This window comes from Diaphorina citri, unplaced genomic scaffold (assembly GCF_000475195.1).
Source record: "Diaphorina citri unplaced genomic scaffold, Diaci psyllid genome assembly version 1.1 scaffold1, whole genome shotgun sequence".
NCBI lineage: Eukaryota > Metazoa > Arthropoda > Insecta > Hemiptera > Psyllidae > Diaphorina > Diaphorina citri.
This window is the reverse complement of record NW_007377440.1, coordinates 855,485-873,206: the sequence shown is the minus strand read 5'-3', so window position 1 is coordinate 873,206 and position 17,722 is coordinate 855,485. Positions and strand designations below refer to the sequence as shown.

Below are 17,722 nucleotides of genomic sequence, written 5' to 3'. Positions count from 1 at the left end.
TGCAGCAGTGAGCATCACAGTTGTGATACAACAACACAAAGAAACGGCATTTATTTTATTTATTTAGTTCCTGAGAAGCTAAATTCCCTAGTAGCTACTTAGGAATGAGAGATACTCTTTTTTTACCTTGTTTATCTTGCTGGGATAGGACTGAAAAGTGGAAAATCCTATCATGCAGCAGTGAGCACCACAGTTGTGATATAATAACACAAAGAAACGGCATTTATTTTATTTATTTAGTTCCTGGGAAGCTATATTCCCTACCTCGCTATCACTAAATTCACTAGTAGCTCCTTAGGAATGAGAGATACTCTTTTTTACCTTGTTTATCCTGCTGGGATAGGACTGAAAAGTTCCTTTGCCCCCGTAGTTCAACCAAGGTCTTATATAGGTATTTTTTAGTATTATGAGGTGGGTAGCTACTAGATATGTAATATAAATGCGCACAGCAAACCGGTGCCAGCCAGCATGGTAGGTAAACATTAGGAGCTGGATTATTGAGATATTTGGAAAATCCTATCATGCAGCAGTGAGCACCACAGTTGTGATATAATAACACAAAGAAACGGCATTTATTTTATTTATTTAGTTCCTGAGAAGCTAAATTCCCTACCTCGCTATCACTAAATTCACTAGTAGCTCCTTAAGAATGAGAGATACTCTTTTTTTTGCCTTGTTTATCCTGTTGGGATAGGACTGAAAAGTTCATTTGCCCCCGTAGTTCAACCAAGGTCTTATATATTTTGAAATATTATGAGGGGAGAATATTGAGAATAAACGGCAACGAATCATCAATCGTATCCACATCCGATGAGAACCGGTTTAGAATGCGACCAATCGGTGACAGATCAAACACAAGGACCCTTGCTTTCATAATAGAGGTAAGCAGTTGATCGTGGAGCTTGGTGGCAGCATGAATGCCTCCGATGGCAAAGGTGAAAGCTCTGCCCAGTGCTGTCAGAGAGTTGAATGTGCCGATGGTGCAGTAGATGAAGAGGAAGTTGGAGAAGTTCATGGCCACTTGAGCTGGGAGACGGCTTTCTATGAGAGATACTGAGGGAATACAACAGGTAAAGGGATTAGCATGTGGTTCACGGGATTGGTTTATTTTTTTGACCGCTTTTTGGCGATTTTCACATCTACTAACTGAACGGTTAGAAATATCCAAAACGTTATGGGAGAAGACCCTCGAAAGGCATACATAAAACCTTAAGAATGTGGTAGTTACTAACATCGGAGCAAAATCCAATACCATAAGGAAAGTTAGGTGACGCAAATACCTGTCGATGCGATGGTGGGAATCGAACAAAGGATCTTCTGGGATAACCTTATCCCAGATATCACTCGCTTAACCGTTTAATATTTTGAAATATTATGAGGAGTACGGGGAGATACTTACGTCTAATAGCTTCTGCACTCTCTTCACTGAGACCCAGGCTTCTGTCAGTCCGTTCAGTACCCAGGGGAAAGCGTTGAGTGGTCCTATCAGCATATTCAGTAGCGCCATACTGGTGAATACCTGGCGAATAAGTTACAACCATTAGTTTCAGTCGAAATGGAATCCGGAGGTCAAAGCGTTGAGTGGTCCTATCAGCATATTCAGTAGCGCCATACTGGTGAATACCTGGCGAATAAGTTACAACCATTAGTTTCAGTCGACATAGAGTCCGGAGGTTAGTGGTTCGAGTCCAAAAAATAATTCATAAAAGTTAACAAAGTGTATGTATCGTACAACGGTAGAGAATGACATAGGCATTAACTTACAGGGAATAAATTACACCCATTATTACCGTCGAAATCGAATCCGGAGGTTAGGGGTTCGAGTCAAAACCAATTCATAAAAGTTTGCAAATTGTGTTTATTAATTCAGAAAAGTTAGCAAATTGTGGTGTAGTGGTTCGAGTCCAAAAAATAATTCATAAAAGTTAACAAAGTGTATGTATCGTACAACGGTAGAGAATGACATAGGCATTAACATACAGGGAATAAATTACACCCATTATTACCGTCGAAATCTAATCCGGAGGTTAGGGGTTCGAGTCAAAACCAATTCATAAAAGTTTGCAAATTGTGTTTATTATATTCATAAAAGTTACCTAGCAAAGTGTATTTATCTTAAAACGACAAATGTGACCAGCGTTCTTCTTTTTAAGTATGAGAAGTAGTGCTTTATTTAAACTGTCAGCCTAGAACACCGTGTTCCATTATACCTCAGTGGTTGTTAGTGCGGTGCACATAAGACCTGGATATTGGGAAAATCCTACAATGCTGCAGTGAGCACCAAAGTTGTGATATAATAACACAAAGAAACTGCATTTATTTATTTATTTATTAAAATTAGATAATAAAAAATGGAACAATTAGATAGAGGGAACTGTAACTGCTAAGATCTTATCGTCCGGAAACCGAAGAGAGAAGGAAGACAGGATAGAAGAAAGCCAGCCGTTCCGAGAATTCAAGAGGTTTGATAGAGGAAACTGTAACAATACTACGAAGTTCTTATCGTCCCGAAAGTGAAGGGAGAAATAAGACAGGACAGAAGCAATAAAATTTCAACACAAACTTCATCCCTTCACTCACCGTAGCTGCAGTCAGAGGGTTCCCCAGCATAACATACGCAGAGAACGTCAGCAGTGACATGGACACCGGGGTAGTGGCCCAGAAATACACACATAAGGCGTCCAAATACTTGCGCCACTTGAGGTAGTACAGTTCGCGGGCCCGGGTTCGATTCACGCGGGCGGTGAAGAATTTCTCCCAGGCGTACAGCTTGATACTGCGAATCCCCCGCAGGATTTCCGACATGAGCCGAACTCGTTCGTCCTTCTCCGTCATGTTAGAGCTGCTGTATGAGGCTGTAATAGGAAATAGAACATATATTAAGGCCCGTTCCCAACTGTCGTGAGTTTCATCCCATTTTTTTCCGAAATGTTCTGAAAGTAATGTAACTTAAATGAGAGTGTTCGCACTACACACGACACGATTTTTTCCGAACAAGTGGGAACAGGCATTTAGACTACGGCCGATTGGCGCATATCTACTGCGAATCCCCCGCAGGATTTCCGACATGAGCCGAACTCGTTCGTCCTTCTCCGTCATGTTAGAGCTGCTGTATGAGGCTGTAATGGGAAATAGAACATATAATAAGGCCCGTTCCCAAGTGTCGTGAGTTTCATCCGATTTTTTTCCGAAATGTTCTGAAAGTAATGTAACTTAAATGGGAGTGTTCGCACTACACAAGACACAATTTTTTTCCGAACAAGTGGGAACAGGCGTTTAGACTACGCCCGATTGGCGCATATACCCCGGGCAATCAGGAGCCCCGCAGGGAGATTTAGGGGCCCCTAAATATTGTACCTACTTAATATACTTTAAATATCCCTCCCGCCCCCATTATTTGATTACCCAGGGGCCCCCAAGGTGAAACCTTGCGGGCCCCTGGCTCCACTGGCAACTAGATGTTATAGGGATGAAATAAGGGAAACCTAACCCATGTTTCCCTTATTTCATCCCTATAACATTGCAGATATCGCTAGTTAAGCAACGTTGGCCGTGGTTCGTATCCCGATGGTTTTCCCGGCTGTTAAACAAAAACCCTATTTTTACTTTCTTTATTTTCTAATCAAACCTCTTCCCCCGGGCAATCAGGAGCCCCGCAGGGAGATTTAGGGGCCCCTAAATATTGTACCTACTTAATATACTTTAAATATCCCTCCCGCCTCCATTATATGATTACCCAGGGCCCCCCAAGGTGAAACCTTGCGGGCCCCTGGCTCCACTGGCAACTAGATGTTATAGGGATGAAATAAGGGAAACCTAACCCATGTTTCCCTTATTTCATCCCTATAACATTGCATATATCCCTAGTTAAGCAACGTTGGCCGTGGTTCGTATCCCGATAGTTTTCCCGGCTGTTAAACAAAAACCCTATTTTTACTTTCCTTATTTTCTAATCAAACCTCTAATCAAAAACACTGGTATGATCCCTGATTTGCCTAGGAGAGCGTCAGTAGCTCAGTTTATATTGTTGACGGGACATGACTGGTTATCATCTAGGAAGGAAAGTAATGTATTTTACTGAGTCCAACAAAAACTTACCAATCCTATCAGCAATCACCTTGTTGACCGGAATAAGAAGCAGGGAAAACACAACACCGGTGAAAGCTGCCACCCCCAGATGCATATACAGGAGGTATAGGGTGACTGTAAGCTGCAGGGGAATGCTCCAGAGTGCGTGGAAACTAGCACAGGCTCCCACGATACGATCTGTATCTGTGCTGATGTGATTCACAATCTCACCCACACTGTAAGAAAATTTGTTTTTGTTTGTTTGTTTGTTTTTTTCCCCCTCTCAAGATATTTGATAGCGAGAGCTTTAACTGCTAGGGTCTTATCACCCCAAAATCGAAGAGAGAAGGAAGACGAATAGGAGAAAGCCAGCCGTTCTGAGAACGAACCTTATCCTTTCAAGATAAAATCCGCCCGGAAGGGCATCGAATGTAGACGAACTGCCCTAAAAGGCTCGAGTCGTACAACTTTGTCAGTCAAAAAATTAACGTAATGAAACCGCGCCTGCGGCCTGATTGAAAACATAATAAGCTGGGAAATAAAGCTTCAGATTTTTTTTTTTTTTTTTTTTTTTTTTTTTTTTCCTCTCAAGATGTTTGATAGAGGGAGCTTTAACTGCTAGGGTCTTATCACCCCAAAATCGAAGAGTGAAGGAAGACGGATAGGAGAAAGCCAGCCGTTCTGAGAACGAGCCTTATCCTTTCAGGATTAGCCCTGAAGGGAATCGAAAGTAGACGAACTGCCCTAAAAAGCTCGAGTCGTACAACTTTGTCAGTTAAAAAAATTAACGTAATGCAACCGCGCCCGCGGCCTGATTGAAAACATAATAAGCTGGGAAATAAAGCTTCAGTTTCTCTTACTCATTTCTTGCTTCTTCTCGCACCTGACATAATTTGATCTTGAAACTCACCTTATACTATTGAGAGTGAGGACACTCAGGTTAAGTGTTTTCTTGTAGATAATGGTGACCAGTGAGCCTCGTATCTTGAGGGACACTTTGTTTGATTGAAACCCAAAGTGTTCATTACACAGGGCCGCTGAAACATACAGGAATTTCGTATTATAGGCTGGACGTTTCGTTGCCTCTCAGAAGCACCATAAAAGTTTGAGATAGAGGAAGGTTCAACTAATTAGATTCCTTTTAATAACGTAACTGGATTAAGCAATTCTGATTTGCTAAGCTTCCTCTGAAGTTTAAAATCAAGCAATTAGTTTGCTCAGCCTAAGTCAACAGAAAGAAAAATGGATACTAAAATTAGGGGTTGGGTGGAAGAGTTCCTCCAGGAGAACCCTGCCACTTAAAGCCCGAAAAAAAACCTCTCTGTTTCGTATACATATAAATATACTATAGGGTGGGCGTCACCTCTAACTATTGACAGCAGAGGAGCGGCAAACCCAGCCAGGTCCGATATTAGCTCGAGTGCCCCACAGTACTTACCTATGATTGTAGTCAGAGTCAAAGCCCCAGCATACAGAGCCCCATAATGTCGGATACTCGATATATCGAAGTTTAAAAACATCGATGTATCGAACATCGATGTTTTTGTCTCGATGTCCCAACCCTACCTGGAAATCACCTCCTAATCCGAATGCTCCGAAATCACCTCCTAATCCGAATGCTCCGAAATCACCTCCTAATCCAAATGCTCCGACAGCAGGAAATGTATGTTGTTGTATAGCTTAGGGTAATAAACAAGGTAGCTAGACTTTTCATTACATTGTAGTAAATAAGTTTACTAATTGAAATATATTTTGTATGATGTACTTTAAATGGTGTAGGAATGTCGTTTGATTTATTTTTAAAACATACTGCTTTTTCTATCGATTACAATCACGGTGCACTAAAAGCATCATTTGTATCGTTTAAAATAGTGACCCAAGCAGGGTCGGACCCCGCAGTCCCCCACACTCCGAGAACCGAATAGTCAGGATACAGGCGAGGTGCACCTGAGAAGAAAAATATCAGGGAAGTTAAAATTAGATAAAAAAAAATGGAACAGTTAGATAGAGGGAACTGTAACTGCTAAGATCTTATCGTCCCGAAACCGAAGAGAGAAGGAAGACAGGATAGAAGAAAGCCAGCCGTTCCGAGAATTCAAGAGGTTTGATAGAGGAAACTGTAACAATAATACGAAGCTCTTATCGTCCCGAATGTGAAGGGAGAAATAAGACAGGACAGGAGAAAGCCAGCCGTTCCGAGAACGTTATCCGTTCAGGATAAAATCCGCCCCGGGCAGGAATCGAACCCGCGACCTAGCGCTTACAAAGCAGACACGCTACCAACCAAGCTAACTAGGCTGGCGTACAAGATGTTTGTCCAATCAAAATCGGACATTGGGAGGGCAATCGTCGAAAACTCGTCGACGTCAAACTTAGCTCTCACTTCTTTCATTCAATTAATTAACCATTTTAGCTCTTACCCCCCAGGCTAGAGTTTGCACTACTGCCAGCACTACATCTACAGGGAACAGACTAGCAGGCTTTAAGAGGAGCTCCAAATTGCAGCGAATCAGAGGCAGAATGAGGTCGACGTCAAACTTAGCTCTCACTTCTTTCATTCAATTAATTAACCATTTTAGCTCTTACCCCCCAGGCTAGAGTTTGTACTACTGCTAGCACTACATCTACAGGGAACAGACTAGCAGGCTTTAAGAGGAGCTCCAAATTGCAGCGAATCAGAGGCAGAATGAATATCATGAAAGTTATGAGATATCTGAAATGAGAAGCAAAATAAGAAGGTGGATGTTCAATTGGTAGGGTTGAATGGTACGGATTGCCCTCGGCAATAATTTCTCCCTTCGTATTTCATTGAGTTTGTGTAGATTGAATATTGTAATTGTAACTTTAGCGCGAACGACATGTTTTAACAGATAGTTAAAGCGCCTGATGGGGGAAAAATTGTAACTTTATAACCAACAAAGGGTTTTGATAATATAGGGTATCTAAATTTATGAATAACTGATGGAAAAGAAAGGAAAATCTTATTTCTACAGGTTACTTTCTGACACTCTTGGGTTGACAGAGTAGATATATGAACAATAGCTATCTAAATAGAGCTATTGTTTTTTTTATTATTATTATTTTTTTTTATTATTTTTTACGAAGCTGAGATTAGGTCCCGTAGTCCAAAGATCATCCAGTGGGTTCATTCAATTTACTTTCAACATTTCCATTTCGCCGGGAATAGAACACGAGTTGTGTTCGATTATGTGAAATTGAATTCAGTCAAACATGGCTGAACAAATGAGATTCCGCTTTGGACGTAAACACAGCGAAATTGTGAAATCTCACAATCTCAATGGTTCAGCCATGTTTGACTGAATTAAATTTCACAAAATCGAATACAGGGAAAGTACATGTCTAAAATAAAGGAAAGTCCATGTCTAGATGTCTACCGCACTTGGGGTACAAGTGGAAATCCGTATATCTAAAGAATGGGACATAAATAAAAGCCTTGGACGGGACTCAATTCAAGTTTCCTAGGTTACTGTTTTCAAGTGGTAATTTTTATTACCTAGATAACTAGTAGTTCTATGAACTGTAGACCTCACTCAGCCTCTTTTGCCTAATCTGAGACTTTAAATACCTAATACACAAAGAATAATATCTACATGTATGAAATAATAGTGAACTTCGTGTATATGTGTATTTCATTATTGTAGTCTGTCTATACAAAGAGTACACTCCCATCTTTCAAACAGCTTATTCTTGAGATTTCAGTAAGTTGTTACTTTCTTTTTCCATTTTTTCTCAATGGGCATTCTTTTGGAGAAGTTTAACAATAAGCATCATCTCTTCTTTTATTTTTTTCTAGCTCCTTTTGAATTTCTTTTTCAAACTTTTTAAACATATCTTCAGACCGGTGAGGTTTTCTCTTACAGCAAAACTTGGGAGTAGTCAGAAAGCATTGTCCCCTCTCTCTAAGTTTGGCTGAAATTGTGAGCATGTTCATTAGTTTTTCATTCGGTTAAGATTAAGTCTATCGATGATAGATGGTTTAGTTATTATTATTTTTTTTTTTTTTAACCCCCCCCAGTACCTACAGGAAAATCTAAAGGGGTGGATCTTTCAAAGATTACTTGCAATGTGTAAGTAGGTAATAATAATATTTTCTCAGATATCTATGCGAATCTATCTAGCTGTACATTTATTAGTTTCGTTGTAAAAGATAATAAATTTAAGTAATGCTCTTTATCGTAGGTTAATCGATAAGTAGGTACTTAATTTTGGGTTGAAGGGAACTATAATTACATAATTAGGTATCTAATTAAAGTAAAGTGTAATACCCAGTCGATTCTGCCTCTCTTGTTCATAGTAGTATGTGAATCTATCTAAGAAAAGCTGCAGTGAGTTGGATGGTGTGACGGATTTTTTGTTCTTCATTTGTTTTTCTTTGGGTGGTGGGTAGCAAAATGTCTTAGATTTGCCAGAAAACGAGAAACTATCCCGAAGAACTCGGGATTTGTGTTTCAATGCCTTCAAAGGATTTCTACTTTTAGTGCGAGGAGAGTTGGATGGAACACAAGTGGGTGGAGGACATTGTGCTGGTTGACAGTCCGATTTCTGATTGGGACCTAGAGCCCCCATTATAATGTCAGCAAGGACAGCAATCTGGTCTGATTTTGATAAATTGATGTCAATTTTTGTTATCTTCGGCGGTCTAGCAGTTTCGGAACTCAGATCCGAAACCTTAGAGCGTTTCGAAACCTGGGATCCGGAGCCCTGAAAAGTTTCATTTTTCCCATCACTACTGCACTCACTTCCAACTCCTACATGTAGTTAGTAATGCCTCGATTGTCTCACCAGCTCTAGAAACTAAGCACTATATGTTTTTCATTTTCCCCCTATTCCAGACAATCCAGTAGATATGTGAGAAAACCATGGGTTTGGAATTCAACTTGCTGATATACACACCCATTTTACTGTTGTGCCTCTGGGTCCAACCTTCCGATAACAATGTAGCAAATACTTTGTGAAATTTACTGTTGCTGAAATTATTCAGCGTATTTTTTGGGGTACGGCACCTAGGCTTGCATGTCGGAGGTTACGTGTTAGATTCCCGGCAGAGGACAATTGAGTATGTACTTTGATCGTGTGGTAACCAGGTGACCTGCGGCAAAATTACCAGAATTTTCGGCGCGAACGACATGTTTTAACACAGTTAATGCGCCTAATGGAAAAAAGGTTACTTTCTCACAATTTTGACTTTCGGTTTGGATTTTTCGAAATATTTTACATGGCATTGGACCTTCTATTTTTATTTATCTTTTTAACAGAAACATATGCATGTCTTCATTGTAAACGCGAATTACATATGAGTACCTAGCTGCCTACCTATGTACGTACGAGTATATGAAGGCTTGTAGGCCTTATTCAAGCTTACCATGAGAGCGTCATTAAGTTTGTCGTACAAATGTTTGGACGTGAGGGATTCAGGCAAATCAAACAGGTCATCCGTACATTGGAGAGTGCCACTCATGCCCTTACTCATTAGGGGTTCAACCCAGCCAAATAACAGACGGGACAGCAGACCCGCATTTTCCATGGCAGTGCCCAAATAGTCGCGGTCGAAATCCTCACGAAATCGACTGTAGTGGACCAGACGCTGTCTGTCGGTAATCTGGAACCAGGTTGGGAGTGAAGAATGTTATTTAATATTTGGATGATATTTTGATACGGTACCAAGGTTCCATGGCAGTGCCCAAATAGTCGCGGTCGAAATCCTCACGAAATCGACTGTAGTGGACCAGACGCTGTCTGTCGGTAATCTGGAACAAGGTTGGGAGTGAAGAATGTTATTTAATATTTGGATGATATTTTGATACGGTACCAAGATACCATAAACGATATTTTTTAACCAGTCAGAATGTATTTAGTTCAAACTTCATACATATTAAACTTTATTAATAATGAAGAAAAAAATATAGATTTTTTCCAGCCTAGTTAAGCTTGATTCGACTCCCACCCGGGGCGGATTTTATCATGAACGGATAAAGTTCGTTCTCAGAACGGCCTGGCTTTCTCCTATCCTGTCTTCCTTCTCTCTTCGATTTCGGGACGACAAGACCTTAGCAGTTACGGTTCCCTCTATAAAACCTCTTTAAAAAAAATAATATCCAGTATTATTTCTTCTAAGCGACATTAAGCGTGGATAGTACTTGGATGAGTGATTACCTGTGTCTGTAGAAAATTGTGATGGCGGAGTCTCTCTGCATTGTGATCGTCTCCTGGGATCATGGTAGCTCCATACAGAACCAAGAGTGTCATCTGAAACAGTAAATAATAAATAAAGTAAAAATCAATCAAATCAAATCGTGAATTTATTTGTGTAGAAAATTGTGATGGCGGAGTCTCTCTGCATTGTGATCGTCTCCTGGGATCATGGTAGCTCCATACAGAACCAAGAGTGTCATCTGGAACAGTAAATAATAAATAAAGAAAAAATCAATCAAATCAAATCGTGAATTTATTTGGGTTAAAGCAGAGCCTTTTCACAATTTTTGTGGATATCACAACATTACTAAGTACCTCCTATGCAATCAATTTCCATATTTCAATAATCTTTTCACACTGGTAATGCCGCCACTCGAATAAAGTAGCTATTCAATTGTCCTTACGAGGCTGAGTGCACCCCAAACTCCAAGCATTAAGTTGAAAAAACTTAGGTCCCACCGAGAATCGAACCTTCGGCTTGAAAGCCTAGTGTGATAACCATAAAGTTTGCCAGTAATAAATAATGTACTTATGCTTACCTGAGCGAGTGCGAAGTAGAAATAAGTCACATGTAGGTCGGAATACATGAGCGTAACATACTGGGCGGGGACATACAGACAGGAGAACGCAAAGTACAACATCCATAGTGACCCAAGCAGGGTCGGACCCCGCAGTCCCCCACACTCCGAGAACCGAATAGTCAGGATACAGGCGAGGTGCACCTGAGAAGAGAAATATCAGGGAAGTTAAAATTAGATAAAAAAAAATGGAACAGTTAGATAGAGGGAACTGTAACTGCTAAGATCTTATCGTCCCGAAACCGAAGAGAGAAGCTTCCATGGCGTAGTGGTCACTGCTATCGCCTTGCACGCGGGAGACCCGGGTTCGATTCCCGGCGGGGTAAAAAAAAAAATTGTATAAGGCAATTCCGTAACTGGCTGTTGCGGGGCCCACTCAGCCTCGTGAGGAAAATGAGTAGCTATGTAATATGATCTCCATTGCCCATTCTAATAACTCCTGATACACTAGAGTCTAGAAAAGTAAAATCACTGATACTTGGGGTCATATGGTCAGTACAGCATGAATCGAGAAACCATTCCTTCCTTTTTAACACTCCCTTCTTCCCAACTGAACAATAAGCCTTAGCTTTCTCAACTGTATCAGTTTCACGGCTGGCTTTCTCCTATCCTGTCTTCCTTCTCTCTTCAATTTCGGGACGATAAGACCATAGCAGTTACAGTTCCCTCTGTCAAACCTATTAAAAAAAAAAAACTACGGTCCCCCGCAAACAAGGAACTCACTCACCTTAGTGCCAGAATATTTCTTTCCCGTGGTGTTCGCAGAATTGGCTCGGTCTGTTTACCACAGTAGAAAGCACTGACGATCGCGAATAGAGAGAGGATTGGAATTTGAAGTATCAACTCTTGAAAGCAGCTGCCAGGTATGTTGTGCGTGCTGTTCCACGGGTTAAATCCGTCCGGTCCACAGAACTGAGTCCAATTCCATTGAAATGTGTCCGGAAAGTCCATGTCTAGATGTCTAGAACAAAGGAAAGTACACCAATCACCTCCGTTCTTTGTCAGCTGAAACCCAACACATTTGTTTCTGAGACACACTTAATATCAGAACCCTACTCCTGAAATAAAGGGGCTCAATAGTCTCTATCGAAGAGTACAAGTCCTGCTCTATTCTATTCTTGTCTTATTTCCGAAGAGCTTTGAAAGAGGGAACTGTAACACCGGAGTTTTCTCATCGTTCCAAAATCTAAGAGAAGGAGGACAAGACAGGAGAAATGGAGTCGTTCCGAGAACGAACCTTATGTGTTAAGGATAGAGTTCGCTCTGGGCGGGAATAGAACCCGTCCCCCTAACGCTTACACGGCAGACGTGCTCTATTCCAAGCTAAAGGGTGGCTAAAAATAAGCACTATTTTTATGGATATAAGACTTCTTCTTCTTTTTCTTAACCTTTTCCCGTGTACAAACAGAGTCGGCGTTTTTCGTCAGCCTCTCAAACAGCCCTAACTAGGGTGATTGCTTTGGTTTTTGGGCTGACATTTGGTTTTGGTTACAAATTTTACGAGTGGATGCCCTTCGCACTCAACCTTTGCTATTATTTTAGCAAGGGAAATTCAGGCTGGTATACTGTTTAAGGTCCCCCAGCTGTTCCACGGGTTAAATCCGTCCGGTCCACAGAACTGAGTCCAATTCCATTGAAATGTGTCCGGAAAGTCCATGTCTAGATGTCTAAAACAAAGGAAAGTCCATGTCTAAAATAAAGGAGAGTCCATGTCTAGAACAAAGGAAAGTCCATGTCTAAAATAAAGGAAAGTCCATGTCTAGATGTCTACCGCACTTGGGGTACAAGTGGAAATCCGTATATCTAAAGAATGGGACATAAATAAAAGCCTTGGACGGGACTCAATTCAAGTTTCCTAGGTTACTGTTTTCAAGTGGTAATTTTTATTACCTAGATAACTAGTAGTTCTATGAACTGTAGACCTCACTCAGCCTCTTTTGCCTAATCTGAGACTTTAAATACCTAATACACAAAGAATAATATCTACATGTATGAAATAATAGTGAACTTCGTGTATATGTGTATTTCATTATTGTAGTCTGTCTATACAAAGAGTACACTCCCATCTTTCAAACAGCTTATTCTTGAGATTTCAGTAAGTTGTTACTTTCTTTTTCCATTTTTTCTCAATGGGCATTCTTTTGGAGAAGTTTAACAATAAGCATCATCTCTTCTTTTATTTTTTTCTAGCTCCTTTTGAATTTCTTTTTCAAACTTTTTAAACATATCTTCAGACCGGTGAGGTTTTCTCTTACAGCAAAACTTGGGAGTAGTCAGAAAGCATTGTCCCCTCTCTCTAAGTTTGGCTGAAATTGTGAGCATGTTCATTAGTTTTTCATTCGGTTAAGATTAAGTCTATCGATGATAGATGGTTTAGTTATTTATTTATTTTTTTAACCCCCCCAGTACCTACAGGAAAATCTAAAGGGGTGGATCTTTCAAAGATTACTTGCAATGTGTAAGTAGGTAATAATAATATTTTCTCAGATATCTATGCGAATCTATCTAGCTGTACATTTATTAGTTTCGTTGTAAAAGATAATAAATTTAAGTAATGCTCTTTATCGTAGGTTAATCGATAAGTAGGTACTTAATTTTGGGTTGAAGGGAACTATAATTACATAATTAGGTATCTAATTAAAGTAAAGTGTAATACCCAGTCGATTCTGCCTCTCTTGTTCATAGTAGTATGTGAATCTATCTAAGAAAAGCTGCAGTGAGTTGGATGGTGTGACGGATTTTTTGTTCTTCATTTGTTTTTCTTTGGGTGGTGGGTAGCAAAATGTCTTAGATTTGCCAGAAAACGAGAAACTATCCCGAAGAACTCGGGATTTGTGTTTCAATGCCTTCAAAGGATTTCTACTTTTAGTGCGAGGAGAGTTGGATGGAACACAAGTGGGTGGAGGACATTGTGCTGGTTGACAGTCCGATTTCTGATTGGGACCTAGAGCCCCCATTATAATGTCAGCAAGGACAGCAATCTGGTCTGATTTTGATAAATTGATGTCAATTTTTGTTATCTTCGGCGGTCTAGTGTTGGTAGAATCCTTTGTAGAGGAGTCTAGGGGCTCAGAAGAGTATACTTGATTTGGCTTTTCAATAGCCTTTACTTTGGCGGTCTAGTGTTGGTAGAATCCTTTGTAGAGGAGTCTAGGGGCTCAGAAGAGTATACTTGATTTGGCTTTTCAATAGCCTTTACTTCGTCAATTCTTGTCGCAACCACATTTGGTTCAAATTGTCCTTGTCGCTTTTGTTTTGCAACCACATTTGGTCCGTATTGTCCTTGTCGCTTTTGTTTTGCAACCACATTTGATTCATACTGTCCTTGTCGTTTTTGTTGCGCAACCACATTTGTTTCATATTGTCCTTGTCGTTTTTGTTTTGATAATCTCATTTTTGATTCTGATCGTTTTTTCTGATTAGAATATCTTTTTTCTGTTCTGTTACTCTGTTCACACTTGGACTTGGTGTCTTTTCTTTCATTGCCCCACTTCTTTGTCCAAAGATTTTTTACTGAACGAGATTTTGAACGAGAATTTTTCTTGTTTTTTTTCTTTGGCACTTTTATTATAGACCAACATTTTTTACGTTTCTCTGGCTTTGTTTCTTCGAATGCATTTTTTGCTAAACTTGTACTTTGTGCTTGAAGTGAAACCTGTGACTGTTTCATCATACTAAATTCACTATCTCCACTATGTTCATTACCTCCACTGTGTCCCTCCTTAGGAGAAAAACTATCTTGCTCTTTTAAATTAATGTTTTCTGTTCCCTTAAGAAATTCCAAGTTCATAGATACTAAATTTGGCCTTTGCTTTTTTTTAAAACAAGACATAGCTGCTGTCATGAAGGCACCTGTAGGTTTTTCATACCCAGGTTCATCAGAGTCACAAAAGAAATAATCTGAAGCTATTCGTTTTGAACTTTCTCTGTCTAAAAATTTCAAATTCATGACTACCAGTTTTGGTGTTTCTGACAAAAGACCCAAGCTGACACCATTAGACTTGGTATTAAATGTACTTGTAGAACAACCATACACACTAGTTTTGCTATCAGATTCAGATGTGAAGAGACTTTCACCATAACTATCAGATGTGCTCATACTATACATTAATATAATTTTACTTTGTGTTCACAAATGTCTTTTGTTATACCTGTTATACCACCATAACTATCAGATGTGCTCATACTATACATTAATATAATTTTACTTTGTGTTCACAAATGTCTTTTGTTATACCTGTTATACCTAGGTATACGTAGATAGGTAAAATCTAAATTACATCAAATCACCAACTTTGTAATAATGTTACTAATGTTGTTTATAATACCGTACTGCTGATTTCATAGAATAAAGTAGGTACCTCAGCTATTATGTGTTTGATTCTATTCCATAATTCATTGATTAGATCTGACAATGTACAGTGGCTATAAAATTTATAGACCAAAAGATAGGTATGCACTGTGAAGTAGGTAAGCAAATTTAACAAAACACCCCTCTCAAATCTTAGGTAGGTATCTAACAAACCTTTGTGTACTTATACCTACTTACCATCTTACCAAAGACTTAGGTATTTATTTGATATTTTCCCACCTACTTGTACCTACACTATTAGGTACATACCTTTTTCTTCCCTTTTATCATAATGTTCATCAAAGCAATCATACATAGTTTCTAATTTGGTGTACATTTCGTTTATATCATCTGCTGTCATAAATTTTGATTTAGACCTCATCTTCTTTGATTTCTTTTTCATGTTGACTAATTTCAGGATGTGTTGTTTTCTGTGTTAGTGGGTGCCTTAGTTTTATCTTTTAAATGGAATGTAGATTACCTATTTCATTGTCTGTGTTTTCTGTGAGATAATCTTAACTGAGAGAATAACATTTAAGTGTTCTGGCTAAATCTACCTTCATTATTTGAGAAGCTGTACGTATAACTCATTGTTGTAGAGTTACCTCAAATGATTGTGTACTGTGTAGGACCTGTAGGAGAAGGGGCAGAATGTAGGTAGGTACCTAGTTTCAGATGAGATCAGGTTATTATTTTTTGTTTATATAGGAAGAGAGAGAGACTAATGATTGAGGTCTTATAATTTCAAAAAATAAAAGAGGAGAACTGTAAGTAGGTATACAAAAAAACTAGCCTTATCTATTACTCTGGGTGAGAATCAAACTTGTGACCTAGCACTTACAAGACAGGTAAAAAACCTTCTAAAGACAGGTTTCATACAAAGGATTGGTCACCAACTCATTAGGAATATAAGTAGGCATCCACAACAGAGTCATGACTCTCAGGGTGTGGTTATGTACCAGGTTGAGATGAGCTTGGACGAGGTGAGATAGGATATTGTTTCTACAGTTTTGCATTGGAGTGGTAACAAGCAAGGATAGTGTGGGAGTCCCGGTGGCCAGGTTGAGATGAGCTTGGACGAGGTGAGATAGGATATTGTTTCTACAGTTTTGCATTGGAGTGGTAACAAGCAAGGGTAGTGTGGGAGTGTTGGGTATTTTTTCTAACCCTCTGTCCCGGTGGCAATGTTTAAAATTTATTTTATATTTATTTTTGTTTGCTTTGTAATTCGCTTGTTTGTAATATCTAATATAAATGAAAAGTATAATATAAACATACAAACTCAAGTTAAAAAGTAAAAAATGAATTCAGATTGTACAAGTTGCAGAAAAAAAAAAATCGAATTTCCCGCCAACTTTACATGCTCAAGAAGGCTGTGTTGAGTTACCACATCATTTTCCACACACCAAGAAAGGACAGGAATGGCCTATCTCAACCTGGTACATAAACACACCCTCAACCATAGCCTAGTACCAACCCAAGAGAAATTAACAACCATGATGATGAATAGAAGTGTCCTCAACCCTCGTAGAAAATTGAGCCTAGTATTTTTTCTGTGATAGTCAATGGTTTAGTATCTAGATTTTTTTAAGGTTTGATAGAGGGAACTGTAACTGCTTGAGTCTTAACCTAATCCCTTCAGGTTAAAATCTGCCCCAGGTGGGAATCAAACCCATGGCCTAGTGCTTACAAGGCAGACATGCTACCAACCAAGCTAACTAGGCTGGCCTTATAGAATTTAGATAACATTGTAATCACAAAAATTTAAACATATCTAAATAAGCAAGAGGTTCGAGGTTCCGTTGTGGACACCCTTGTGCAAAGGTTAATGATCTCAGTGGGGTTAATGCTCCATGGTCTCAACGATGGTCTATGGTCGCCGTTGTGGACGCCCACTAAGGATAGTGAGGGTGGATAATTCAAGAAGGGTCCAATGAGGGTTGATGGTGATTGTAAGTACCTACCTGGAAATAAAACAGTCTGTAATAATGTCAAGTTGATCAATTGAATCCTTATCCTCCCTGGCTTCTTTACATTTTTAACTACAACTTGTAGTTAAGATTCAAGAGAATATCAAATTACAGATTAAAGGCCATTTAAATACAACTTAAAAGGCAAACAGCAAACTGGCAAAAACACAGAAAACACTAAACTTCTGAACTCACAGGATGAACTTTTCATCTTTTCAAAAGCTCAAAATCAAGAAATTCTTTGTTTACATTTTTTCAATCGGGAATCAACCAATCACGTCATGGGATTTTATCAGTGCGGGTTCAAACTTGAATTTGATTGGCTGTTGCGTCAAGAAATCCATGATGGCGTCGAAATTTTTAGACCGCGGAAATTCAAAATTTCAAATTATTTTTGCAAGTTGTGTGTTGAGTGAAGTGAAAAACTTTTGAACTTTGTCTCTTTTCTCTTAGTCTCTTAAGATAGTAACATTAGTAACTGTTTTACTGAGGCTGTTGCGTCAAGAAATCCATGATGGCGTCGAAATTTTTAGACCGCGGAA

At 39.3% G+C, this 17,722-nt stretch overlaps 3 protein-coding genes and 1 long non-coding RNA gene across 5 annotated transcripts in view; all 4 read right to left on the bottom strand.

Moving 5' to 3' along the window:
• LOC103506661 (multidrug resistance-associated protein 7) overlaps positions 1 to 11,820 on the bottom strand; it is a 39,374-nt gene extending 27,554 nt beyond the window's left edge. The window contains exons 1-14 of the mRNA XM_026828952.1: positions 11,587 to 11,820; positions 11,297 to 11,306; positions 10,821 to 11,003; positions 10,243 to 10,335; positions 9,765 to 9,836; positions 9,452 to 9,688; positions 8,411 to 8,679; positions 6,655 to 6,781; positions 5,945 to 6,015; positions 5,507 to 5,562; positions 4,979 to 5,105; positions 4,099 to 4,304; positions 2,581 to 2,855; positions 1,400 to 1,519 (exon numbers count right to left, since the gene is read on the bottom strand). Of these exons, the coding sequence (XP_026684753.1) occupies positions 1,400 to 1,519; positions 2,581 to 2,855; positions 4,099 to 4,304; positions 4,979 to 5,105; positions 5,507 to 5,562; positions 5,945 to 6,015; positions 6,655 to 6,781; positions 8,411 to 8,679; positions 9,452 to 9,688; positions 9,765 to 9,836; positions 10,243 to 10,335; positions 10,821 to 11,003; positions 11,297 to 11,306; positions 11,587 to 11,810 (2,070 nt within the window). The 5' untranslated portion in view covers positions 11,811 to 11,820. The remainder of the gene's footprint in view (positions 1 to 1,399; positions 1,520 to 2,580; positions 2,856 to 4,098; positions 4,305 to 4,978; positions 5,106 to 5,506; positions 5,563 to 5,944; positions 6,016 to 6,654; positions 6,782 to 8,410; positions 8,680 to 9,451; positions 9,689 to 9,764; positions 9,837 to 10,242; positions 10,336 to 10,820; positions 11,004 to 11,296; positions 11,307 to 11,586) is intronic.
• On the bottom strand, positions 7,675 to 8,723 carry LOC103518153. The gene is made up of 2 exons (XM_008483526.2): positions 8,355 to 8,723; positions 7,675 to 7,998 (listed from the first exon to the last, which is right to left on the bottom strand). Exons 1-2 carry the CDS (start codon positions 8,653 to 8,655, stop codon positions 7,844 to 7,846), a joined length of 456 nt encoding a protein of 151 aa, XP_008481748.1. The 5' UTR covers positions 8,656 to 8,723; the 3' UTR covers positions 7,675 to 7,843.
• Positions 11,821 to 12,441: 621 nt separating the features above from the next.
• LOC113466556 lies at positions 12,442 to 17,484 on the bottom strand. The gene is made up of 2 exons (XR_003390931.1): positions 17,175 to 17,484; positions 12,442 to 12,526 (listed from the first exon to the last, which is right to left on the bottom strand). It is a non-coding gene; the product is annotated as an uncharacterized LOC113466556 (long non-coding RNA).
• On the bottom strand, positions 12,842 to 15,798 carry LOC103519058. Of its 2 annotated transcripts, XM_008484455.3 has the most exons (3): positions 14,053 to 15,014; positions 13,516 to 13,963; positions 12,842 to 13,165 (listed from the first exon to the last, which is right to left on the bottom strand). In XM_008484455.3, exons 1-3 carry the CDS (start codon positions 14,965 to 14,967, stop codon positions 13,011 to 13,013), a joined length of 1,518 nt encoding a protein of 505 aa, XP_008482677.1. In that variant the 5' UTR covers positions 14,968 to 15,014; the 3' UTR covers positions 12,842 to 13,010. The 2 variants fall into 2 exon arrangements, with proteins under 2 accessions (XP_008482677.1, XP_008483316.1); XM_008485094.3 differs by lacking the exons at positions 13,516 to 13,963; positions 14,053 to 15,014 and adding an exon at positions 15,481 to 15,798.
• Positions 17,485 to 17,722: the final 238 nt, after the last annotated feature.

Excerpts from the sequence above, each read along its gene's own strand:
- LOC103518153 (XM_008483526.2), bottom strand. The coding sequence starts at position 8,655 with ATGGGGGCTCTAGGTCCCAATCAGAAATCGGACTGTCAACCAGCACAA. Across the intron at positions 7,999-8,354 it reads AGAGAGGCAGAATCGACTGG|CCAAACTTAGAGAGAGGGGA; the intron begins GTATTACACTTT and ends TCACAATTTCAG.
- LOC103519058 (XM_008484455.3), bottom strand. The coding sequence starts at position 14,967 with ATGTATAGTATGAGCACATCTGATAGTTATGGTGAAAGTCTCTTCACA. Across the intron at positions 13,964-14,052 it reads CAAGAATTGACGAAGTAAAG|GCTATTGAAAAGCCAAATCA; the intron begins GCTATTGAAAAG and ends GCCAAAGTAAAG. Across the intron at positions 13,166-13,515 it reads AGAGAGGCAGAATCGACTGG|CCAAACTTAGAGAGAGGGGA; the intron begins GTATTACACTTT and ends TCACAATTTCAG.